The sequence below is a fragment of the Micropterus dolomieu genome, linkage group LG20, assembly GCF_021292245.1.
Source record: "Micropterus dolomieu isolate WLL.071019.BEF.003 ecotype Adirondacks linkage group LG20, ASM2129224v1, whole genome shotgun sequence".
NCBI lineage: Eukaryota > Metazoa > Chordata > Actinopteri > Centrarchiformes > Centrarchidae > Micropterus > Micropterus dolomieu.
In genome coordinates this window covers 21803829-21829739 of record NC_060169.1, presented here as the reverse complement: position 1 = coordinate 21829739, position 25911 = coordinate 21803829, and the positions used below count along the sequence as shown (strand labels likewise).

General features: G+C 41.8%; 2 protein-coding genes across 4 annotated transcripts in view; both read left to right on the top strand.

The window, feature by feature from the left end:
* The window catches only part of hipk3b (homeodomain interacting protein kinase 3b), a 40983-nt gene extending 17350 nt beyond the window's left edge, over positions 1-23633 (top strand). The window contains exons 3-17 of one of the 2 annotated variants that reach the window (XM_046032137.1): positions 5402-5525; positions 11051-11170; positions 11687-11773; positions 12266-12450; positions 12543-12702; positions 14104-14227; positions 14321-14442; positions 14574-14698; positions 15011-15178; positions 15287-15613; positions 15931-16077; positions 16190-16449; positions 16772-16823; positions 17708-17850; positions 18765-23633. In XM_046032137.1, the coding sequence (XP_045888093.1) occupies positions 5402-5525; positions 11051-11170; positions 11687-11773; positions 12266-12450; positions 12543-12702; positions 14104-14227; positions 14321-14442; positions 14574-14698; positions 15011-15178; positions 15287-15613; positions 15931-16077; positions 16190-16449; positions 16772-16823; positions 17708-17850; positions 18765-19276 (2656 nt within the window). In that variant the 3' untranslated portion in view covers positions 19277-23633. The remainder of the gene's footprint in view (positions 1-5401; positions 5526-11050; positions 11171-11686; positions 11774-12265; positions 12451-12542; positions 12703-14103; positions 14228-14320; positions 14443-14573; positions 14699-15010; positions 15179-15286; positions 15614-15930; positions 16078-16189; positions 16450-16771; positions 16824-17707; positions 17851-18764) is intronic. The other variant, XM_046032138.1, reaches the window with a different exon arrangement.
* An 886-nt stretch (positions 23634-24519) lies between these two features.
* kiaa1549lb (KIAA1549-like b) overlaps positions 24520-25911 on the top strand; it is a 70573-nt gene continuing 69181 nt past the window's right edge. The window contains exon 1 of one of the 2 annotated variants that reach the window (XM_046033080.1): positions 24520-25316. In XM_046033080.1, the coding sequence (XP_045889036.1) occupies positions 25106-25316 (211 nt within the window). In that variant the 5' untranslated portion in view covers positions 24520-25105. The remainder of the gene's footprint in view (positions 25317-25911) is intronic. The other variant, XM_046033079.1, reaches the window with a different exon arrangement.

Here is a 25911-nt window from a genome sequence, read left to right as displayed (position 1 = left end):
GATTCAAACAGTAAAACTGTAGAGAAGATGCTCAGTCCACCTGAACTTTCTTTTTTCTTTTGTTTTTTTTCCACGCAGGCTCAATGTCAGCAAATTGAATGTTTAACATCTGTAAAATGTTTGTAAAACCATTTATCCTTGCAAGTGCTCCCTCCGCCTTTGCCACGCTGCCTCTGTGTTCCACTGAATAATGCAGAGTGCTCTGAGATTGTGTGGAATTACAGTTCCTGGAAGAGACGTGCGGTAAAGCTCCGTTCTTCTAACATGAAGTCACCATGTTAGTCAGTTTGTCTTTGTGGCTGAGCTCATGCCAACTGCAGTGTAGCCCAAATGAGTTTCAGAACAAGCTTGCTAAAAGACCTGTGTAAGCATGCAGTGACAATGACTCGACCCCCCCCCCCCCACCAATGTGTGGCCACCCTTATTTGCTGATCTCTGTGTGAGCTGGTAGGATGCCACTTTACTCTTGGTACGCTCTTTTGAGGACAGAGCAGGGAGGATCAGAGGACTATTTCTGGAGTGTGAGATAATGGCCATGAATAAGAAATAGAGATGGATAATTTCTCTGTCCCGCCATGGCCCCTCTTGCAAAGAATAAGATGTCTGCACTTTTCTTTTTTCAGGTGAGATAAAAATAAGAACTGGAAAACAACACCTGCATATCAAAGGAACACTGACATTTTGGCAAATATTCTTGTTCAGAAGATTATCAATTTTGTGTCTGTGCAGTACAGAGTACAGTATGGAGATGTGTCTGGGATATATTTAGCCTAACTTGACACAAATACTGGAAGCAGAGGGAACCCACTTTCCAGCAATTCCAAAATTGTCATATTTACATGTTAAATTAAGTACGGTCTTAAGTAAAATTGGATTTGTTCAGAGTTTGGACAGTTTGCAAAGCTTGGCAGCCTTACTATGAGAGGACTTTTGACACACTTGGTGCTATATTATTTTAGCTTAACTTTTAGCTTTTTTATTTCAATTCTTATGAAAGACTGTTTCTGTTGTTCCAAAGCAACTGGAGAAACAATAGGGCTAGCAGAACATAATTAACTAAAATATAGCAAGTGTTCAATTGAATTTATAAATAGTGAAGAAAAATGCAGCCTAGGTTAAAGAAGCGTGTTGTAATGTTCCATGGCCTGATTTAGGATATCAGGATTTTTGGGTCCAGTGTTTGAGGAGTTCTTCTGAACCTGTGGGTGAACAATTTTAGTCCACATGTACCATAAGTGTCTTTATAATCTCACCATGCAACATGTTTGTGTTGGTTCTACCGAAATAACATTGCCTTGTGCCTCAGCCTCTTTGTGTTTTACAGACAGACAAACAGAGAGAGAGGAACAGAAGAGATGGGTGGAGGAAGGGAAGCAGCTGTTTGAGGTGAAGGAGCAAACTGCTGAACTTGTTGACCAGGGAAAGACTTGTTTTCATTGGTCAGAGCATATCCACAAAGGAGCAGTAAAATATAGTGGATGCTTCAGGCAGTGAGGAGACAAAATGGCAACCAATTCTTAGCATCGCTCCTGCCTGTTTTTTTTTTTTTTTTTGTTATTGTTGCTGAATATCATACCTGCAGTGTGGGCGGGTTATACTTGGCACAGTGGTGTGGGCCTGTACTGTTACTGCTGTGCTCAGCATTGTGCATATGGGTTTGTTAGTGGTGGTTTCGATTAAAGACAAGCCAGCAGCCAATGCAGAGTTTGTTATTCTCGGTCAGGCCTTGTTCTGTAGTGACCTCACCAAAACCAAATGTTACTTGCTGCATCATGTCAGCCTAAATGTTGTTGAAAAGCGTATTCACAAGATGGTTGTAACTGTAGAATTGAGCTGTGAACTGAGGAAAGTTTTGAAAAGAGCGTCTGACAAGTTCTTTGAAGATGTCTTTTTCCTCTCTACTGCCTCTGGAAGTGTTTTTCACCAATAACACATGAGGTTCTGTGTACACCTGTGAACACAGTGATATTGTAGACAACTCATCTCTCACTCAGTCGTTAATTTCCAACCTTTGAACAGTGCAGTTGTGTCAGTGAACAGGCCTGATGTGCACTTTCTTGTCTTGTGACTGAGGAAAAACATGTTTGGAGATATTTCCACAGCTCATTTCATTAAAGCATTAGAAGCAGACTGATTTGCATTTGAAGGATGGTTAAAAAGAAATATAGCGATTATGCGTTGATGCATCCGTAGTTGTTGCATGAGATATTTCTTAAATATAATACATTTGAGAAAAGTCCATAATAATCCTGATATGTAGCATACACAGGCAAATATCCATTAATTATTTTATTATTTTGGATCCAACTGTCCTGTACTGTCTGTACCAGTTTCCATTACTTTTGCTACATATTGTGGTATTCTGTATTTTTAACAGCTTATTTTTTGCATGGTCATAAAACTTGAGGTGTTTTTTAGATGAATCACTACCTGTTTGGGAGCAGCTATATGAAGCATCAGGTCATTGCATAATAATTGTAGTTTTGTCTGTGCATTAAACTTGTCCACCATAACTTTATTCCAAAATTGGTATTTGGTATGTGGCAACAAAAAGCAGAATGTTAAGCTGATGATACACGGACCAACTTTTAGAGCAGTGGTGCTGGGCAATGTTGCCGTGAATGATAATGAGAAAAGATTACTACTGTAATCCCCTTCACCCACCACTCTGCCACCCGCCCCGCCGCTATCCGTTCAAAACATTGTCGGGCTTGCCACCAGCAACACTGCTCACAAAGTTGCCCCGTGTATCATCAGCTTAAGTCCATCACCTTGCTCATGGTTTAGTAGTACCTGTCTGTTTAATCTGGAGGTTTCACACATGGCAGTGAACAGGTTTGAATGCTAGAGGCTTATGATCCTCTAGCATTCAATGGCCCCTCAGCTTGTACATCATATCCTCAGGATAGAAAATAGATTTGGTTTCATGGGAGGTCGGTGAGGCTTGGGTTGTGCTGATTAGGACAGAGCTGTGCAACCATGGTAACCCCCCCACCCCCAAAACCAAATGAGAGAGACCTTTTTTCCGTTTGTCTCTTTCTTTCTCTCTTGTGTTTTAAATGTTGCACTGCTATTGTGCATCCAACAGGGAAAGGTAAGCATATAAAGAAAATTAACACAATGTACCTATCTTCCGTTTACCCATAGGCACTTGCTTTATCTTTGGTGGAATGAACAAATGAGGAAGAGCTAAACGTAATGTGACTCCTGGATGTTCCATCTCTTCCTTCTCCTGATCTGTCTTTAGTATTTTGTTGAAATAAAACAGATTTTGATTTCTGTGACTACCTAAGCTGATACTGGCATCATGATTTCAGTTGATATCTTTTCTTTCATTTTGTTAGATTTTGAACAGCCCAGGGAAATCTAAAAAATGTTTCATATGCTGCAAGAAATGAAATGTGCAGCCCTTCATGCTGACGCAGCATGTTGATAAGAAAACTGGATCCCTGATGAGGCCTTAATACTGAATTGTTTTGTCATAGTAACTGTTTGCATAGGACCAATTAGTAGTCTTAATATGACTTTAGGAAATAGGGAACGATATTAATAAAAGCAGATTGAGGCCTATATAGAGTAGTCTCTTAACTACTAGACCATATAGATGATGCCCTGTAGTGCTACTCAAGTTTCACTGATCAGCCTTACTGTATATCCCTATATTAGCCCTGTGTCCTGATGAATGCCACGGTGTGTTTATGTGTAGCTTCTCTCTCTCCGCTCTGTGCACTCCACCAGGGAAAACCTGTTCCTTATAAATAGGACATGCCTGTGAGGCTGAAATATCTGGCATAGCTGCCTGGTTGGTTTTCTACTGCTATGTTGTCTACTGCACCAGCTGTTGCTGGCATTTGTTTTGACCATGTGAGAAATTTGTCCAAAACTTATTTTAGCAGGTCTTAAGCTTGCTGTTGCTAGCCATATGTCCTACACCATTGAGTCCCATATGGCTCGAAAGACGTCAGAGAGTAATTGTCTGCTGGATCACTTTAGAGACACTCCGTATGAAAGGGCAGGGTTGCCTTGGTTGGTATATTTTAGGATGTCACTCTACCTAAATGTCTTGAAATCCTATCCTAGTCGTTCTTCAGATTATTTTCAATCCTCTGGATTCTTTCATGTTGGTAAATAGTTTGGTACGGGTATATCTTAAATATATGCTGAACGGAAGTGAAACAATATCTCTCAGTCACTCAAGTGTCTCTAATGTAATTTTAGGGCTGAGTTATTCTGAGCTGTGTTATCATCTACGCACAGTAGGCAGTAAGGACATAATTACTATGGAAAAATTATCACAGCACAGTCTCAATATATTTATATTGATACAGCTATTATGACTATAAACAAAAATGTTGAATTATCCTCCAACCCTGTTGCTGCATAACAGAAGGTTTTCTAAACATATTCAACTCATTTTAGCCAGTTCTAAGCATCATTATCTTCTGAAAAGGCAGCATCCTGACTTGTCGAATAGGTATGTACTGTCAGTCTGTGTGTGAGGTAGTCATTGTGTCTGATTGACTTTTAATGAGCTTCTAGGCCACTTCTGCGCAGAGAGACACGTATCAGAGATAAGATCTCAGGCTACATCATGCTGTCCGTGCACAGTCACAGTTTATAGGCTTCACAGTGTGTCCTAAACAGAGTTCTTGACAGTTGTCAGCATGTCTTACCTTTATTTGTGCTGACAGGCTTGTGTCACCACTAGCCATCCCCATGACATGGTATTACAGTGCTATTGTGGAGTTACTTGAAGTAAAACTGAGCCAGCACGTAGGCGAAGAAGTAGTGACTATGCTTTTCATTTCCTATAAGCCTAGTACAGCTATAACAGCCTGTCGAAGGTCTGATCCCGGCCTAGCTGACCTGCTAACCCACTGACTCAGCCTGCTGATGCTTGACGACTCCACACAGGCTTACAAGTCACTTGGCACCGTTACACATGTACCACACATTCCCATCTGAGTAGCCATCAACAGTCCATGACATTTCTAATAATGGATATTTATTTGATCAAGAGATCAGCATCAGCCTACAGAGCCAAAAAGCAATACATGCATCAGCTGTGAAATGAGAAAACATTTTTTTAAGATGTTGTTGCATGAATTGACTGTATAACTTCTATGTAAACAATTAAATGTAATAACCATAAAAAATATCAGCGCTACACAAGACATTTATATTTTGGTTTAAACATTTTCAGCGTTTAGTGGATGGTTTATGAATTTAAATTGTTTGGTTCAGAGATCTATAAATGGTTGTAATGATCGCACAAAAACATTTTATTTGACCATCTTCATATGTGAAATTCTGCTGTGCTATGAGTGTTTAATGTTTTCATATTACATGTTGTTATTGTGTGAGCTTAGACTAACAGTTGTGTGTTTTGTCTGTTCCACAGGGCTCCAGAGATTATTTTGGGATTGCCGTTTTGTGAAGCCATAGACATGTGGTCCCTAGGCTGTGTGATAGCTGAACTTTTTCTAGGCTGGCCCCTTTACCCTGGGGCCCTGGAGTACGACCAGGTAAACCACCTACTCGCCACTCACTTTTCAGATGCAGTTGGCTCTTAGATCTTTATATTTTTATTTTTGGGGGGAAGTTTGCACTTACACTCATATAAGCCTGCTACTATCCTTTCCTTTCTGCTCTATATGCAACTTATCCCAACATCTGCTACTTTCTCTCTGTACCATCTCCTCATAGTTCAGCCCACTACTCCCGTTCCCCCACTCATCCTGGTACGTGGTACACCCTCTCTTTCCATCAAGCCAGTTATTTTCCTTGTCTGTCCCTCTTTTATTCTTTCTTTTCGCTTCGGTTTTCCATTGTCCGCTACTCTTTCCAATCAAGGCTGCTCACAGTGGAGTGGGTTCAGGGCTTTTGTTTTTTTTTAGTTTGCATTCAATTTCAGCTTTCTATTACAGGCTTGTCTTGAGGTTATTGACTCAGACATGGCTCCCACTGTTGAAGTTTGCAGGAGATGTCATCCAAATCTCCCAAATGAAGAGTTTCAAAGATTTAGTTGGGAAGAGGAGCTGATGAAGCCTTAAAAAAGGCAGACAGAAACATTCAGCAGAGTTTAGAACAGATGGCTTGAAGATGGGACAAGAATGCAACATTGTCACCGTGTGCATAGTTGGAAATATCATTATTTTAATCTGTGTGAGATCAGGCCTAGTGCCATTTTAAGGATATTGAAGGGATTTTGTATGAGGACGGCACTGATAGGAAACTTTGGAGGTTTAGGGAAAGAAAAACTTTTTGCTTTGTGTGTAATTACACACAGAAAGAAAGACAGTGATGGATTGTTTGAAAGAAGAAAGAGACTGAGGGCTCCAGTGACTTACAGTAACAAATTAGCGCGGCATTTACTGGTTCCTTGGTGACATACCACGAGGATTGTATCAGCTGGCATCTGTGACAGTCTACAGAAAGGCATATTCTTGTGATTGATGGTATGTCTATTAGGAGCTGTTGGATGTCTGCCTCTCCCAGTGGAGCCCTGACAGTCTCTTCCCAGGTCTGAACTGGGCTTGTGCTGAGCTGCTCTCCCCTTGCCCTGGAGCCCTGTCTATTCAAAGGCTGCTAACAGAGCCTCCATGAGATCCTGCTCTATCCCATGCAGTACCCTACATTACAGCACTGTACCCTACTGTGCGTTGCACTCGTGCCAAAGTATTTTTATGGCCTGGCATCATTTTTCCACTCTCCCCAGGACCGAGACAGGAGAGATAACTCAACACCTCCGAAAGAGATTTGACTCGAGTGCTGCACCACCAGTCTAAATATGATGAATCTGTTTTTGCAGGAGTCAGTCAGCATGTCGCAAAGCTGCTTTAGAGATATCTAGGGGAGAGCCACCCCAATTTAGTAAGGACCTGCTAGGAGCTGAAGGGGTGAGGAGGGTGGATAGGATAAAGTTAGATAGATAGATAGATAGGGAGTGTGAGAGACAATGAAATAAAATGCAACATAACAGATGAGAAGGAACATGTGGAATGTAGTATGCAGAGTAAACATTGGTGATAGATTATGGCAGAGGGTGTGAGTAATTCATAGAGAGAAAACGGTAAGATTTCAGCTTGTTGGATCTTGCACTCTCATGTTACTGTCTGTTATTGTCTGCTCATTAAAATGCTTGCAGTGAATTTTAAGCTCTGGATGTTCTCTGGGATGACCGAACTTGCCATCTTGGCCCGTTATTGCAAAATGGTTGTGTAGTAATTTTGAAACAAACTGTTCCTGGAGGATCCATTTTCTAGCCCCTGTGCCTTTTAAGAAATAGACTGAAAAATCTTACACTAATAATCACAATATTAGGACAATCAGAAATTGCGGAGGAAGGCAAAAAGCTAAAGTATTTTATCTTCGGACGGCAGTGCCATCTACAGTTACAATTGCCGGTATTCTCTGCTGGCCTCACATAATTTTATACCGTCCTGCTCTCCGTTTTCCCGTCTACTGTCTGCCTGAATCCATGTGAATGCAACCTGCAGAAATGCAAATATTCTCTCTTCTTCTTCTGTGATAGATTCGACCCTTCACAGCCGGTGGAACCACTTTGTGCATGTCAAAAAACTTATATTCTGATTAAATGCTTTGGGGCATTTAAATGCACTGTGCAGGAGCGTAGGACTAATGAAAAAACAAGTTTACATGACTTTGATTTTGGGGGCTTTCTGGAGGCTTTAATCTCACAATGAAGCAAACATTTTCAGTTATCCATCCATCGTCAACCGCTTATCCTGCGTACAGGGTCGCGGGGGTCTGGAGCCAATCCCAGCTGACATCTGGCAAAAGGCGGGGTACACCCTGGACAGGTCGCCAGTCAATTTCAGTTATTTCAAAGAAAATATCATGTCATTACACAAAATTAACACTTGTCTGCCCATCTCCTTTTGTCTTTAAACAGTCACCCACAGCTTTATCAGTGACAGAAAAATGTGATGTAAAATTACGTAGAATTGCTTTTAGAAGTCAAATGATTTACAGAAGCAAACCACCATTCCTCCTATTCAAACATGTTTGATGAAAAAATTGTCCATGATTCAAAAGCTGCTCCAACTTGACTTGATATAAATGGACAACCTTGGTTTTCTAGTATCCAAACCTGCAGTTTTTAGATATTACTTTCTTGCATTACACCATTTTAGAATGCATCTAGCATCATTTATTGGCTTCTGCAAATGAAACAAAGAGTTTAAAAGGTGGAAGACATCATCAATCATAAATTGGCACTCTCCATGCTATCAGTCAGAGATAAATATATAGCTGACCCCTGGTGTGAGGTGTCGTCCAGAGGCCACAGGGTGATTTGGCTGGAACTGACTGAGCTGCTGCAACCCTCTTCTTCCCCCTTTTCTTCTTATCTTTCTGCGAGGGGTCTTGTTCCATGCCACACAGCATATTGTATTTATAACCCTGGCTCCTCCTACTCCCTTCCTCCCCTCTCCTTACCTCATCCCCCAGGCACGCGGCTGCTCACTTCTTTGATGTGACGAACTTCACGATTCAGCCAATGTCTAAATATGAGTGGCTATGATTAGCCCAGGTGCTGTAGTGTCGTCTTGTTGATATTTCTTTATGCCCTCTTCACACTCTTTGTCTCTTGCTTTCATGTGAGCTGGTACACACTCTACCCCACAAATGTGCAAGAGATTCTTATGTACTGGGTAGGTAGGAGGGTGCGGCTACATTATTTTAAGCTGAGATGTACGACTTCTTGCATGAGGTCATTGAAATGTATCTTTTTTATAGTATTAATGCTTTCTGGACTGCCACGAAATAAACACTTGCCTGTGCTTCCTGTCTATTCTGTAGCAGGCCCAGGCTAGCTAGATAGTTGTTTTGTGAAACAGTAGCTTTGCACCAGTGATCTCACTGGTTTGTGAGACACGCCTTCCAGGAAAAATGAGGGTTTTCCCGTAACAAGAATTTCTCCACCCACACAGACTGGCTGTGTTATTTTTTGTCTGTTGCTGTTAACACAATGATGCTGAATAGCACAGCTATATTATGGACATGAAAGGAGGGGCATTTAATCAGTGTACTTTCAGGGTAAAGTTTGTTGGAATTGACAGTTTCAGTAATCCTTGACTGTTGTGGATAGTTGTAAATAGTATGAAAGAAAGGAAATGGGAGAAAGGGGGAGAGATTTTGGTTGATGTAAATCCGCATATACTCGGCAATTGACTGAAGGAATTCCAAAAGAGAGAAACTGACAGTGACACAATGCGTTTTATGATGCTTGGATGTTAGTTTGCCTTGACATAAGCAATGGGAGCTCCACCACCCTATCTGTATCTCTTAGCAGATGAGATTACATTCATCATGCATGCCGTCAGAATCCTTATGAATACATTGCTTTATTGTAACCTCATCTATCACCAGCTCTGTCCCACCCACAGACAGACACATGGCAGTATTTGCATTCAGCCATAGACAGATGGAAGCTTCTGCTCAAGTATCACATTGGCTATGGAGGGCAACATGAAGATCAACATATAAGGCGCCTCCAACAAAAAATATTTTCAGTCTCTGTATTTCACTTTTTCCTATGTTAGGTGCCTCATGGAACTCACTTGCAAACTCACTCACATTCGCGTTTAGCAGGCTGCAGATTCCTCACAAAGGGCAGCTGTCTAGTCATTGTCTGCAAATGTCAACTGTACCTATAAGAAAAGGAAACCAGTAGCAGTACTGGTTTAGACCTGCAAATGTAATCATGCTCATGTTGCCTTCTACAGGCATAGAAATTATTCGCTGCTGCAACTTTAACATGTGTGCCACCTGCAGGGAAGTTTCAAGGGTTTAAATTGAACGCTTGTGCCAACTGTTAAATTAGGAAAAATTAACCATTGGGTTGAATATCAAGTTTTGTCAGGCATTTGACCGTCTGATATGTGTTAATTGCAGAAATGGTCAACAGCTGAGAGCAAACAACTCTACAATTACACAACATGTAAATTTAGGTGGCACGAGTGTCGGATGTAAATGGGTCACATCGATATCTTGACATCAGCAGTTCTAAAATGCCGCCTTTGCTATACTATACTACTATGCAATTGTAGAGCCACAGCACCGGTAGTTCTACAATTGGATGCCATCAGCTGGGTTTGGTTTTGGATACTGTGTGTTCTTGTTCCACTTATTCACGTGTTTGTCTTTGAGGAATTTGGCACTTTAAGCCTCTGCCTTTCCTGTAATGGAACTCTCTTATTTTCTGTCTTGGAAAATTTAAGAAGCTATTTTTTTACAGCTGCAGGGTAGAAACTCAAAAGGGTGAGGACATGCATGTTTGTCTGCCTTACATCTGGATTTTTGTATTTCAATTAGAATATGATAGATTGACCTTATTATCTACTGTCCAGTGACTTCTCATGGCATGGCTTCATGATACTCACCGTTCTCCTAATGCGTGGCTCTTTGCTCTCTTTGCTCCTTGGCGGCGCTGAATTTCTAATGCTGGTTGTCCTTTACACTTAAGTGTGATTGACGTCAGCCAGGCTTCTCACTGGTCTCCTCTCATAAACCTGTGTGTGACACTCTTGCCCCGCAGCATCAGACTGACAAACATCATTACCCAGCAAAGCATTTGGCATTGAGACCTTCTTATCAGAGTTTACATGAAAAGACCCCAACACCTTTCAGAGATCATAAACACAAATTACACTCAGTACAGGGGGCTTATTTATGCCACTCCTCCAAGGTCTCTGTGTCCACAAACAGTAACTATGATTCTGAGGGACTTGATGATGTCACTGTGAATGACCTTGTAAATCATCAGTACCTAAGAGTGTGGATGATGATTTAACAATAACAGTGAAATGACAAGGTTGTTTTTATTTATTTTTATAAACAGCATTGTTCAAGTGACATGAATTAGAATGAAGATAAATGTTGATCATTTACTAAAAAATGGTATTACAGATCTTTTTTTATTTCTCCTCGAACCAATGAAAATTGCCTTTTTCTTTAGCTACAAGATTTATTTCTCCCTCTGTTCCTGTTTTATTTCCTACCTCCCTACCCTCATTATGTCCAACAGATCCGCTACATTTCTCAGACGCAAGGTTTGCCAGGAGAACATTTATTGAATGCAGGGACAAAGACGGCACGGTTCTTTTGCAGAGAGTCCGACTCGCCTTATGCAGCTTGGAGATTAAAGGTGAGCATGCCATGCCATGTTCAGACAACTAACCCTCTGCCCCTTGTTGTACTTCACTAAAAGCTTATGGTGAAAATTATAGGTCAGCTCTAATGCAATCAACAAATATTTTCTTCCTTCCTCCTTCTGGGCAAACAAAGACTAGAGTTCCAAATAAAGAAGCAATGACCGCTTTCCTGAAACATGCACAGAAGGACTAACTGTTAAGATCAAGTCAGAAAATATTAGACTCTGCTAGTCACATTGCTTCACATAATGTAAATCAGCTTAGGGTTCTACAGTGACATTTTTCTAATGAGCAAATTTATTAGCAAAGACAATGCATTTTGGGAGCATCGGTCATGAAAGCCCACCCTGCTTTCCTCCTTTTGGAATCTGAAGCTGTGAATATGCAGATTTTTAAAATTTCTTAGTATAGTATGAATGAACTAGTGTACAGGGACATAGCTGAGAAGGGCAGCTGCTTTATTAAATTCAGTTATAACATCCCTACTAAACAGTTTGTTTTTTCTGTAGTCAACAGATGAGCACGAGGCAGAGACGGGAATGAAATCAAAGGAAGCCAGGAAGTACATCTTCAGCTGTTTGGATGACATAGCGCACGTACGTTCAGCTCGGACCCCATTGCACTTACCACAGGACTTCAGAGGAAGTTCAGATGATGTATGCTACGAGGTCTTTACCAGAGGAAGTACACCTACAGCTGTATGAACAGAAAAGAGCACGCACATGTTATTAAATAAAGGAGTGCTTCTAAGCTCAGCATCTCTTCAGTTAGATGCTAAACCAAAAAAAAGAAGGTTCAGGTTTCACTCACTTCTCTCTTTAGAAACAGATCACAGGTGGAAATTCCCCAGGTGTTTAGGTCTGTACCTTTGTATGTCAGATGAGATTCTTGGTCATTTATAGTCATAACTAAGTGTTTATCATTCAGGAAATTGGTATCATACAAAAAATCCCTTGATTCATCATACACAGAGTGTACTCTAATGTAACATTTCTCATTTTACTTTACTTGTTTCTTTTAGTATGTTATTCTGTTGATGAATAATTATTTTGACCAATAGTTTTGATGGTAAAATGTCTGTAATTCAGGTGAACTTGGTGATGAATCTGGAAGGTAGTGACTCTGTAGCTGAGAAGGCAGACCGTCGGGAGTTTGTGGGCCTGCTGAAGAAGATGTTGTTAATTGATGCAGAAGAGAGGATTGCTCCTGCAGAGGCTCTCGTCCACCCCTTTGTGACAATGCAACACCTGCTCGACTTTCCCCATAGCAACCAGTGAGTCCCTTTTGCCACAGATTTTCAGACATGTTGTCATTTTGACCTCTCTACATGACTTGATCTCTCCATGTCACTCCTCTGCATCGTAGTGTGAAGTCATGTTTCCACATCATGGATGTTTGCTGGACTCGTCCCAGTGCATATGAGGTGGCCAACAGAAATAAAGGCCCTTTCGCCAGACCTGTGACCACAACCGCTGCTGCCTCTGTCAACCACCCGTTCAACAAGCTGGCTGGTGTCCACACGCAAGTAAGTTATTCAAGGATGTGTTTGTTGCCATTTCTATCAACAAGCAGTGGGGGTTATTATGAAAACATTTTAGAAACAAAGGAACCAACCAACTAATAAGTTTTAAATAAAATTACTAATTTTCTTGTTTCCTGAACTGGGTATTGAAAAAAACCTTGTCACAATATCTTGACTGATGGAATAATCACAGATGGTGTCCATTATTGACATGCAATGTGTTGTTCTGCTCATCTGCTCCTGCGAAGACTGATCATGTAGACAATTTCCTCGCTTTTATTGCTTTCATGTATGCTGACTTGCGTCTTATTGCGTCTCGGCACTGCTGTCATGGCAACAGATTCACGTCATGTTTCCGAGGTCATGGCAACAGTGCAAATGAATCTTGTTGCTGAGGAGAAAAAAGGAGCTGACGCTTTTTTTGGCATTGGGTATAATGCAAAACATCTAAAAGTCTGTTGAAAAGCATGTGACCAGTTACTTGTGATACAATGGTGACAGTATATCTGTTTCATCAGTACAGATATAAGGATAATACTAGATGCCTCTTTAATTTCTAATCTGAATCGAAACCTGATGAAAGAATACCCGGTCACAGTCTTTCTAGGCTATAACTTCTGCTTTCATTGAGCAGTATGATAAATGGTAAATCTTTCTTGTTCAGGAGAATTTCACAGGAAAATGCGGTGACTTTTTTTAGTGTTAACCTCTGAAAGGCTGCTTTGTGTTTACTATCGTGTGTGTGGGGGCTGCGCTACAAGCAAGAGCTGCAGCAGAACAATATAAGCCTAGTTCTCATCATTCAATGAATGTGATTATAGCCAGGCACGGGAGCAGCGTTAGTAGAGAAGCATGTGCTCGACCGTTCTTTGTTTATCATCTCAAAGAGTAAGTTCAACACTCCCGTATTTATCCGTCATTTAAAAAAAAAAAAGTGTGAGCCTGGATAAAATGGTCTCACAGAGGCGGTTATCAGCCCAATATTTGGCAATTAACTGATGACCATGCATGAGCAAGAAGCTTCTAATCATAAGCAATACCAAGAGCTGCTTTTCAATGAGATGAATGTATGGTGACTCCATTTTTCCTGGGAGTTGATAAGTATGCAAGTATGTCCTGAATACTTTTTATTCAGTACCCTGAACTTCCTCTGGAGTAGATCAGCCATGTTTGTGGTTACGATGGTGAGCTACCACAGGTCAGCCAAGGGAGCCACCGTCTTTCAACTGAAAAGTTAATGGACTAACCCGCTAATCTCTTAGTCCATGACAAGTTCCTGTGTTTGGGTGAAAAACAGACTGCTCTTGACAGAGATGTTGCCCTCTACTGGCTCTTTATTGCTACTGGTGATCATTTTCATACCTGAGAAAAGTCCAGTCATATCCATTTTTTTTCCTTTTTTAGGGGTTGGCCCCATCAGCCACCTCAGTGATGCACCCTGGGATACCACTGCAGACAGGAAGTGGTCAGTTTGGATGCAACGATTCATTTCAGCAGGCACTCATTCTATGTCCCCCAACCATTCAAGGTAGGACGTGTAAATCTTGTGTTTCATTTGTTTATTATTTGTTCTGGTGGTTAGACTAAAAGTCAGATATTTTCCTTTCCATTGTCCCTGCAGGAATTCCCACCAACACGGCTAAACCAGCAGGCTACTCTGTCAGAATGGAGGCTTCTGTGCCTCTGGTCACTCAAGCACCCCCCATCCAGCCCATACAAATCAGACCTGGAGTCATCACACAGGTAACGGGGTAGTAAGCATAGGACTGATGGCAATTGAGTTCAGAAAAAATGCATGGATGTGCAAGCTGATGACAGCATCGAGAGGAAAATTACTAGATGTGTAACTGCTTTTCTTCTCTGCACTTACACAGGCCTGGTCCAACCGTGCACAGCAAATCCTGGTGCCCACTTGGCAGCAGGTGACATCAGTGCCCCCACCACCAACCACTTTGGCATCTGACACTGTGGCGGGCTCACAGAGACTGGGTGACTGGGGGTAAGCAATTTGTTTTAGGGGATGACAGCACAATATGTTTTGATACATTATCTGTGTCCTTTCTGTGTTCCTTATAGTTCCAATGTATGACATTGCATAAAACCATATTTATTAGTGTTTTATTACCTTTTAGTTGCTATGTACACCCTTGGGAATGGCTGCACTGCTCTGATACAGTGCTCTTGCTCCCCTGAATGTTAATGATCCATGAGTCATACGTGTCCTTTGGGACCAGCGACTGAGAGCGTTTTGTCAGTAATGGTGCTAAAGGCTTTTGGCTCAATTTGCAATGTTCTGTTTTTCTTAATGCAGGAAAGTGCGTCCCCATGGTAACCATTACAGCTCCATGATTGCACACCCTCAGCCATTCTTAACCAACCAAATGACCATGTCCACCCACCAGCCAATCAACATAGGCATTGCACATGTGGTGTGGCCACAGCCAGCTGCCAACAAGAGAGCCAAGCCTTGTATGAACAGGTATGGCATGTAGATTTGGCCTTTTTGCAACAACAACAAAAACAATAGACATACATGCACTCAAAGGTGTGCTCCATTTCTGAAAGTGACTTGTTTTTCCTTCAACAGGGGCAGCAACTTCTCCCAAAACACGAACATCCAAAATTTAGCATGCCAGTCCCCAAAGATGGCCGATACAGCAAAGAATGTGGAGGAGGCAGCGGAGGAAGCCAGATGCCCAGAGGCAGGGCATACTACTGGTGTGGAGCAAGGAGCAGAACAAGTGGAGGAGGATGATGAGAATTGCTGTAAAGTGGAGCCAGACTGTGAGGAGCTTTCAGTGTCGCAGGAACAGCGGCAGGCCATGGTGATTTCTGACCTTGCCAGCCCGACTGTTAGTGTCATCAGTATCAGCAGCGACGAAGAGGAGAGCGCACAAAGACACTCGATGGGGGAGTGAGTGCAGACCGGTTCCTTCTAACTATATGTATAAATTCCAGTTAAGACTGCTTTATTGCCAAATTGTTGTAGATGTGTGGTTGGTTAGTTCAACGGACGCACACAACAGTCGGAAACAAAGGCATTAACGCTCTTTTTGTAACTTAATTGTAACTCTCAGATCTCTCCATGATCTTGTTAACTGCACTGGGCAGATGCAACATACCACTCTAATAGGGGGGCGAAAAGTACCACTTGGAGATAGGAGGTGGAAGGTTCCATGTGTTTCTGGCCCTTTTAACATTGTCTTATTTTATTTCTCTCTCTGCACACAGGTGTAAGGGTAGTGCAGACTGTGAGGCGTGTCAGAGTACAGTCAGTATGGAGAGAGTCTGCTCTCTCAGCAGTCCAGACAGCACCCTCAGCACCAGCTCTTCAGCCTCGGCCCAGTCCAGCACCTCACCCTGCAAACACCCAAACAGGTATGCTCAATGGATTCAAACGAAGCTCTTCCGAAAGTTCAATTTGCTTCTACAGTAGCCGCAACAAAAGAGATATCTGTAACTTCCTTCCTCATGGGTTGCTCTCTTGCAGTATGTCAGACGACGAACAGGAGAGTGGTTGTGACACAGTGGATAGCTCACCTGCTTCAGATGCCTCTGGCCGTAGCAACAGTCCCTTCACAGAACGACGCTTCATCGCTGACCGCAACCAGAACTGTGAGCCCCGTATTGCGTGCGTGGCCCCGGAGACCGAGCCCAGCAAGCCGACAGTTCGTACTGTTGTGGTCCCTCCAATGAGGATGCAGAACAACAACAACAACCCTGCCGTCAACGGAACACCTGGCCACACAGGTAAAATCGGACATATGACGCACTGGCAAAACAGACACATTCAGTATGTTATGTTATTTAAGTTTGACTTTGAGTTGATCTAATGATGTATATTAGGTGTCAAGCCTACAGACTGAAATTGTTAAATACTTAACTGCTGGGTATGAGAGTGACCCAGATTACCTCTAAACCTAAATGATCATATGAATAAAACAGGTGACAAGGACACCTTTTCTTCTGCACACTCAATTGCTATGTGTCTGAAGTACGCTCTGATGGTGTTATCCACTCGGAAGACAAGAAGGTGCATGAGTAGTCACAACTGATGCTGTTTGCTCCACAGGTCACATGGCCTGGGATTATGCTGTCTCAGTAGGCCACAGAGGTTCTCACAGGTGATTATGGGTGACCTGCCCTGATGTATTTGCTTTGATCTCTGGAGTGGAGATTTGTTTGCTGTCAACACTCCTTACTCTGGCTCCAGACTGACTCTGAGAGCCCCTGTATCTGTGTGGATGTGCACTTCCTAAAGCTAAGACATGCGTAATTGTCCTCAAAATATTTAATAACCTGAATAAAATATTCAAAACATGGATGTCAACCAGAGAACACGAACCCAATTTCTGGCTGTCATAATCGTTAAATGTTTGATGAATGTTTCTTTCTGGTGTTAAAATGGAGTTACGCATGCTATATGTAGGCTCTATAACAGCTGTGGTCAGTGGGACATCACCGTCTCTTTCAGCACCAGAGTTCATTTATCAGCTACCTCTTCATAGGTCTTTTAAAGTGGAAGGTTCAACTGTAAATCCTCAGAGAAAACTCTCTCGTCAAAGGCATCTCCCTCCCCAACTCTCAAACTATTGCAACTAAAGCCCCACATAAAAGGGCACAGCTTGCTATTCTAGTGCTACCAGGTGTATTTATAGCTGATGGTCTGACCCCACTATAAGCTCTATGAACAAGCTTAGTTACTAACTCCTCCCAGATCCCCCAAAACTCTTATCTATTTATAATCACCTTGATCATATTCAGAGGACAGATGCCACTATGTTTTAAAGGTTTGGAACTGATCAAATAGCTGAAATTACTGACATGCTTTCAAACGTTGCCTTTTCTGCGGTTGTAGCTGGATCCGATCTCTGGTTGCATCTTTTTTTTGCTTGTCCTTTACATTGTGATATTTATAGAGGGACGCAGAATGGTTCATTAACATGTGTCATCTCCATCTTTCTGTGTTTCTCTATCCATCCGTTTCACACGGCATCTCCTACTTCAGTCTTGGAGTCTTCATGTTACCTGTCCAAAGGACGAAGCCTTCCTGGGCGACATCACCACCACTCCACTCCCCTCCTCAACAGGCCGCAGAAGATCACCCCTGCATTCCAGCCCCAGCAACAGCAGCCCATAGGCTTTGGGCAGGTGAGCACATGCAGATAAATACATGTATTACACAGTCACAAGCACATATACATAAAGGCACTTAAACATATGCACCTTTTTATACTCCATTTGTTAAGGGTTGATGGCTTAAGAGAGTCACTGGGGACATTTGGCTACATCGATCAAGCAGTAGTCAAGCAGCAATATACAGTAGAAGCATTCGCAGAATTTGTGATTACTGAAGATGGCAAAATATATTTCAACTTGACAAGAAAACAGATTTCAGTGATAAAATCACTATTCCTCTAATGTGCAACCTACATTTGATCACTGCCAGAGTTAATGCTGGTGGGGACGGGGTGTCCCGCTGAACACAATTGGCTGTGTTTGCTCGTGGGAAGGCCTATTTTATAACATAGTCATGTTAAGTCATGCCATCCTGCATCTGTCCCTTTGCTGGAATGTAAAGAAGTTGGCAAACTGTACCAGAAAGTCCAATTTCTAAAGTGATGAAAGCGGTCGTGACGCTCTGTGCATTTAGGTGATAAAGAGCACAACATTTGAATTGCAAATATTTCCTTTTCATAGCAGAGCAGCAGCCAAGTGTACACTTCATATCATAAATGGAACTTAATTCATCTGCCACAGCAGCCTTTATTGCTAACAAATCCACTAGCTTCGCTCAAAATGACTCAGTTGGTGCACATTTCCAATTGTGTTTAAAGGTGAGGGCATTTTACTCTAATGCTGCCTACTTACTGCATTACCAGTAAGACAAAGAGAATGAATAGAATATTATAATGTTAGACAGACACATTGAGATGAGGAGGATGTCAGGATTGTTAAAGACTGATTAGAGACACAACATGGACGTGTAAAAACGTGGACACACAGCAGCATCTAGTGGCTCATAAAGAATCTGATTAGCCAGATCCTGTTCTTCTCTCCTTCAGGTGCAGCATTTCAGTTCCTGCCATCAAGAATGGAATGGCAACTTTGCCCACCGGAGACCACAGGCCTATATCCCTCCCACCATGCATGGGCACACATTCACCTTGTCCCACAGCAGCCCAAACCACACTACGGGCCCCCACCCCCACCTTGGGGGTCACCCGCATTCCCAGCCCACCTTATTGTCCTACCCCCCATCTGGTCCTCTGGTCACCGCTGCGCCCGTGGCCCACCTCCTGGCTTCCCCTGTAGCCTCCCGCCCGGTCCTCCAGCCCACCTACAGTATCTCCCACCCGGCAGGCATCGTGCATCAGGTCACAGTGGGCATCAACCCTCGGCTGCTGCCCTCCCCCACCTTGCACCCCCAGGGCCAATTCAAGCCCCTCTTTCCCCCGCACTCTTACATCGCCTCGCCCGCCTACGCCAGTTTCCCTCTCAGCCCCACCAAAATAAACCAATACCCTTACATCTGAGCATGGCTGCCCAGGTACCCTTCTTACCACCTGAGGGCTAATAGCAGGGCAAATTTGACCTTTTATCGTAAACCACAAACCGCATGGTTCTCATCTCCAAAACCATGGCACAACCACAGAGAAAGCAAGCTATTTTTTGAATCATGTAGACTTGGGTGTAATTGAACTTCAAGCTTTAAAAAAAAAAAGTTCCAATGGTGGAGATGATTTAGGCAAAAATTAAGAAGGAAATAATGTATGAATGATTGAATGAAAGAATGAATGCGTAGTTAAACTCACACTTAATGTGTTTTGCACATTTGATATATCTTTGCATTGGATCTTCTACGAATACTCCTCAAAACAGGTAAATAATTGGGGTGGTGTTGAATAGTTAGACTTTGCACCCCTGATCCCAGCTATTTTTCTATATTGCCTTCTTACGTGTGCAAGACACATCCATATTTGTAAAGCCATCCCAGTCTCTAGCTCTAGATCAACAGATGCACACGTCGTCCACAGTGTATGTTGTACTGCGTTTGAAGTATTTGTACCTTTTCGGTGTCTTTTGGTGTTAGCAATGTCAAGTCAATTAACCGATTTATATAGGGTTGTTCCTCACGCTGCATGTGGTCTTGCATGAGCAAAAATGTAAACGGAAAGACGCATAGACGTTGCTGTTATTGTTTGTGTCACAAGACTCGCTGCATTGTATAACTGTCCCCAGCCATAGTGCCTTACATATTTGAGGTTGTTAATGTTACTACTTATATATGACTATATACATGAATATTAATGTACTGGACTGCAGCACTTGAAATTCCAATCAGTCGATGCATCCTATGTGTGAGTATATATATATGCACATGTGTATATGTCCATGCATAGCCTGCATTGATGTGATGTATCGCGGATAGCGGTGCTTATTATTTGGAGTCGGTGTATATTTCACTGTGTAGTGAGTTACTTTTTCTGTTCTTTCAAGAAGAGCAGCATGCTTTGCTGTTGCGAATGCTTACTGTTTCATTAAAAATGTTTTTGTTTTGTTTTTCGTTCTCCCTATCCCGAATGAACTAGTGTACAAAGTGCAAGTACTGAGTATTGCTTAACATTTGATAATCACTTTCTATTTAGTGAAACTCTTACTACAAACAGTATTTGTACTGTTTGATGAAACTGCAATACAATCTAAATAGTCGTTGATTATTTTTTATTTTTCGTCTTCGTATTTTCATTTAGTGTGTTTTCACTTTGTTTCTTAGCTGTTTAGAAGTGTGGTGGGCATGGCTTTGATTAGGTAAGGAAAAAATGCAAATTAATTCACGGTATGGAATCTTCTAAGCCTGAGCAAACCATGCAGTATTTGATATACACACATATATGGACATATATTATAGAGCTAGACTATTTAGTACAGATGCTTGATAAGGTGTGAGTTAATTGTGTGCAATTCTCTCATTTATGCATGTGTGACAAAGTTAACTTTTTCCCTTTACATTATACCATTTGTTAAAGGCTTAAGGCTTATCGGTGTCGACTGCTTATTTTATACATTCCGTCAGGGAGGATATATATATATATATATATATATATATGCTGTGTGTGCATTTTTCTGTTAATTTTTTTGTCTTTGATTTTTAAATGAAGTTGCTTGTGCAGCACCAAAGACTGTAATTCATTTCCTGAGCAAGGTAGCTATTCTGTTTGCATAGACCTCAGTTATACTGTAGTTGTAGAATGGGGTTAAATTAAAACAAACAAAAAAAAATTGTATTAAAAAAAAAATGGCTGAGATTTTGTCTAGCTTATTGGGCAATTAATAAGTCGTATCATTTCTTCTTGAATGTATCATAGATAAGCTGCTATATGATGATTGCCACTTCAATAGCTGTGAAATTAGGTGATTTCTCTGAGTTTAAACCTAGCGTTGCTATTTTTGTATAGGTCCCTAATTATCTGAAATAGAAGTGGTTTTGATTTGTGTTTTGCGTTCATATTTGGAGTGTCTTTGTAACTACTGTATTGCTGATGATGAACATTAGTTGCATTTGTTGTTTCTCGGGGTGTGTGTGTGTGTGTGTGTGTGTGTGTGTGTGTGTGTTTTTGCATCAGTATTTTATCCTTATTAACCTTTCGGGCTCATCACTGCATATAAATGATGTATCGATGTAACTTAATTTTTGTATGTTTTCATATTGACGTTTTGTACACATCTAAAGCTGTAGCTTGCAGGAATGATTTAACTTTTTCATTGTACGGTATACTACCAGTACTCTTTGATGTGTTACAGGGGCACTGTGAGCTGCCAGAATAAGAAAAAAAAAAATCTGTTGTGTTCATTTTAAAAGCGTCTGTAATGTTTCCACCGATCACACACAAACACACTCGGCACTAAGCACTCATACAGGTAGTCAGGCTTGTAAGGGTTTGGGTGATTAGACTGTGTGTCCAAAAATAAACTTTATATGCCCAATTTTTCCGTTCCAAAATAATGTTTTACAGCTTGTTTTACTGTTAAATTGATTTGAACAAATATTTATTTCAACCTTTTAACTGTTCAATGTTCTATCAGGCTGGAATATCAGTTTCACAGTTTGATATTCTAAACTGCCTCGTGTTCAGATCGCTCTCCCCTTTATGAGTGTCTCATATCAAAACGATGTTTTGTCAATGCAAAACTGTGGCCATTGTTACGTGTTCCTTACAGAAATTGAGACAGTGTGAGCAGCACTGCGTATGTGCCTTGAGATTCAGAAAGTGAGAGTTCAAGGTGGTGATTTCATCACCGCTTATATGGGGATGAAGGCATAGAATCCAGGAACAGTCCATTACCGTATAGAGTAGACAGCCACATGACCAGGAATTTAAAAAAACCCCACAAAATAGTACTTCATCACAGTGTCGCACCAGGGACCTGTACTCCTCTGATCAGCTTGTAGACATGAAAGAGGACTTGTAAATGGTGGAGGTTCTCTTGTTTTCAAATTGCCACCACCAAAACCTCTCTGTGATAACACACCAATGAAACTTAAACTTTGAATGGTATGAAACTCAACAATCTTTGGATAGTCACTCTGGCTGAACAGCAGATGCAATACTTAACATTGTGCGGTCATTGCACCACCAAGTGTTCTTAGAATATCTCTGTTTTGCATTACCTTGCATGTACACCTAAGTTGCTTCACTTTGTCTGCCTAGAAATTGTCAGCTCAGAGCAGCTTTTCCATCGTGCATGTTAAAGCTGAGTGGGAGTAACCAGAACACAGTTGACAACACTGGCCTTTAACATCCGAGCGAGCCATGCTTTATATCCAGTACTAGTCTATCTGGATGTTTATTCTGTGTTCTGGATGGAAAACCGCTCCTTCAAGGAGATTGTTGTGGTCTCCCTGCACGGTCAGTCATGAGTGTAATGCTCCACATTTTAACACTGATAAGGCTGTATGTATTTTGATAGCTTTCTTTTCTTTACCTGTATGCTTTACTGGTCATACTCGAGTATCACTTTGGAAAGCTTATGTCGACAAGGCAAGCACTTGGCAGATTAGTGCTTGAAATAGTTCCCCCCCAGTAATAAGCATGTGAAATGTAAATCTGTGTTTTGATTCCTCCAAAGGTATTCACCAGCAATGCGCCTGCATACTCTCCCATACTTGTTAGGAAAAGAATGGATGCAAGAGGAGAGAAATCTTAAAACTGTTATTAATTTTCCACACAATCGACACCTTGGTTTATGGGTAACTTTTTTTTTTTTGAGGATTCATGTAACATTTAACAGACAAAACAGTCGTTTGTAAAATTACTACTATTAAAGTTATGACTTTAATATCAGAAAAAAAATCCTCTGCTGCGGTATTATCCTTTAGAGATGTTAATTCAGGGTTTGTATTAGTCTAAATGTGCTACTGTGTTATCCTTTTGATTTGATGAAGTTTGTTTTACTCAAGCTCTTATTTTCAGTTTCCTGGTCATCTGTATCAATTTCAGAGTTAATTCACACTGCAAGTTATGGAATCATCTGTTTAGATTGCTCATCAAATAGACTTGATTATGAAATCTGAACTGTTACTGTTTTTAATACCTGTAGATTTTTTGTGGCTTTGTTTTTCTTTGTTTTGTTTTTTTGTTTCAGTTGCTTTTTTAATTTTGTGCTACACTAGTTTGCCATGTAGCAATTGCACTGTGCAATATTTACAGTATGAGGACTGGGAAAACTAACTCTGTGGATGTGATGTCTATTTACAGTTTGCGATAGTGTTTCCTCTCTAGTTCTCAGTGATTTAGGTGTGACCAAGCCTTCTCTACTTTGTCACATTAAGCGGGTTTTCCAGGTGACTCTTTTGGTGAGTGTCAAAATAAGACTTTATGGTGTATTATTGTTAAGATTCACTTTGAATTAAAAAAAACTCTATTGATGCAGCGCTGTTTGTCTCAGTCTGTTTTTTTTAAACCATCATTTTGGTCATTCAGTTGCTTTTCTTGCATTGAACACATACATGGACAACAAGTCCAACTGATAATATTACAATGTGCGCTGGTTAGAAACTCTGAAAGGAACATGAGTAGCTCTGCAACAGTTGATTTTTTTATTTTTTTTTAAATTATTGATAAACTTTTGATTCTTTTGTCTTTAAAATATTAGGAAATGCTGTGGAGGGAGGGAGGAGTGCCACAACTTTATGTCTGACCAGGTGTTTAGAAAGATTAAAAGATGTTACATTTCAAATACTTCAGAGTAAAAGCAGCAAATCCTCACATTTGAGAAACTGGAACCAGAGAATGTGTGGTATTTTTGTCTGATAAAATATTTAAAGGATTCATTTTGTTAGTCAAATAATGGATTAATGGACTGGGCAAGCATAAACACAAAGTCCTTAAAGGTCACAGAAAAACATTTGGAACATTTCATGGCGCAATTCCATTATAACTGTGCAAACTCCATGTGCTGATAAAGACCATGTGAAATGATGGAAAACTCCACAACAGCTACTAATATTGTGGTGATATTGTTTCATCAAATAAGTAATATCATTGTTCCCTCCAGACTACATAGAAAAACAAACAAACAAACAAAATTTTGTCCGTATTGTTTTTAATGTCATAAACAATACAACAAAATTATAACTGACTGTAACCCTTATAATGCAAAACCCAGGGGCCTCAGTCTCGTCTCATCTGTAGTTGTCATTCAGTGTTTTACTGGGTTTGGGCTGACATCTTGTGGAGGTACGGAGGTACTGCAGCCGTCCTTGTTTCTACACAATCAGATATTCAGGTAGCAATTACTGCAGCCCTCAGGGCAGAATGTACAAACCTGTTAGTGGAGGTAAAGAACATTTAAAAAGCCACTTAAATATTAATCCACCGTATGCGTGAACAAGGTTAAATTTGACTCGGCTTTATATTAGGAGTTCTGTGTGGTGTCATTCACCCAGCAGAGGTCGTCCGACAGACTGCTCGCCTTGACTTTCTCCCGACAATTAACACAGAAGCTAATTTGGCCAGGGGGGTGTAAGACTTTTAAATTATCCACCCATCGGCTTCCGTATCCTTACGTTTGTTGCTAAACGTCACCCGAGCACACCCCGAATGTCTGTCATCCATCTCGAGCAGATTGCCGCCAACAGCTAAATGTCAGACCTTTGGCAAAGTGTGCGCGCCGCCCTGCGCCACACGGCGATGATGGGTGGACCCGAGCGGAGCGGAGCGATAGGGCGCATTCCTTAATTTCCCTTCAACGCCGCTTCTCCCCCCAACCACTCTCCCCCCACCACTCTCTCCAGCCCTGGACACACGACGAGACCGCGGGACCGCTGTGTTTCCCGTTCACACACGAGGATTGATCCGATGTATTATTTACGACCGAAACTTCTGCAACTTATCCACTGGATATGGCTCCCGGTTTGAGGAGTGGGCGGACAGGTCACCCCAAATTGGTGGGAGCGGACCCCGGCGGATGCTCGCCGCGAAGGACGGACGCCGGAGGAGAGGGGAGGTCTTTGAGGACCAGGTGGCGAGCCGGAGCAGCGGGGATGTTTGCAAACCGGCTGCTGTCTGCGGGGACGCTTTTACTTCTTGTCCGGTGCGCTTTGGCAGCAGAGGGTGAGCACACACCGCCGAGACGCATGATGTGTTGCACTAACCTCTGTCACATCAAGGCTACACTGCGACTCATCATCCATAGTGGAGAGTTAGAACACGTTGCTTGGGAAATGGGTCTTTTGTTTCACACTGGCGGCCGTTTGTAATCCGCACATTTCTTTCATGATGATGCTCAGGCTGCACGGATGGAGCCGTGATCGGTTGAGTAGTTAGCTGTGTCGTTTTTATGGAAGGTAAAAAAACGCTATCAGTGATATTTGCATAATGCTGTGGCACGTGAGGGGGGGGGGGGGGGGGGGGGTGGGGGGGGGGGGGGGGGGTCATTGCATTGCATTGCATTGCATTGCATTGCATTGGAATTTGCGCAGTCAGGGAATATGCCCATTCAGGATTAATTGCCTCACTGACCGCTCTGAGATGATATGTTGTGTGAGAGGTGGTGTTGATGCCGGACATAGCTTTATATGATGTAACTCTCTCTCTCACCTACTGATCTTTCCACCTGAGCCTGGAGCCAGCCCACTCTTTTGTCTCTCTGATCAGATTGCTGCTGCACAGACCTTCAACCTCCTGTCTTGCCTCTGCAGCTGGACTC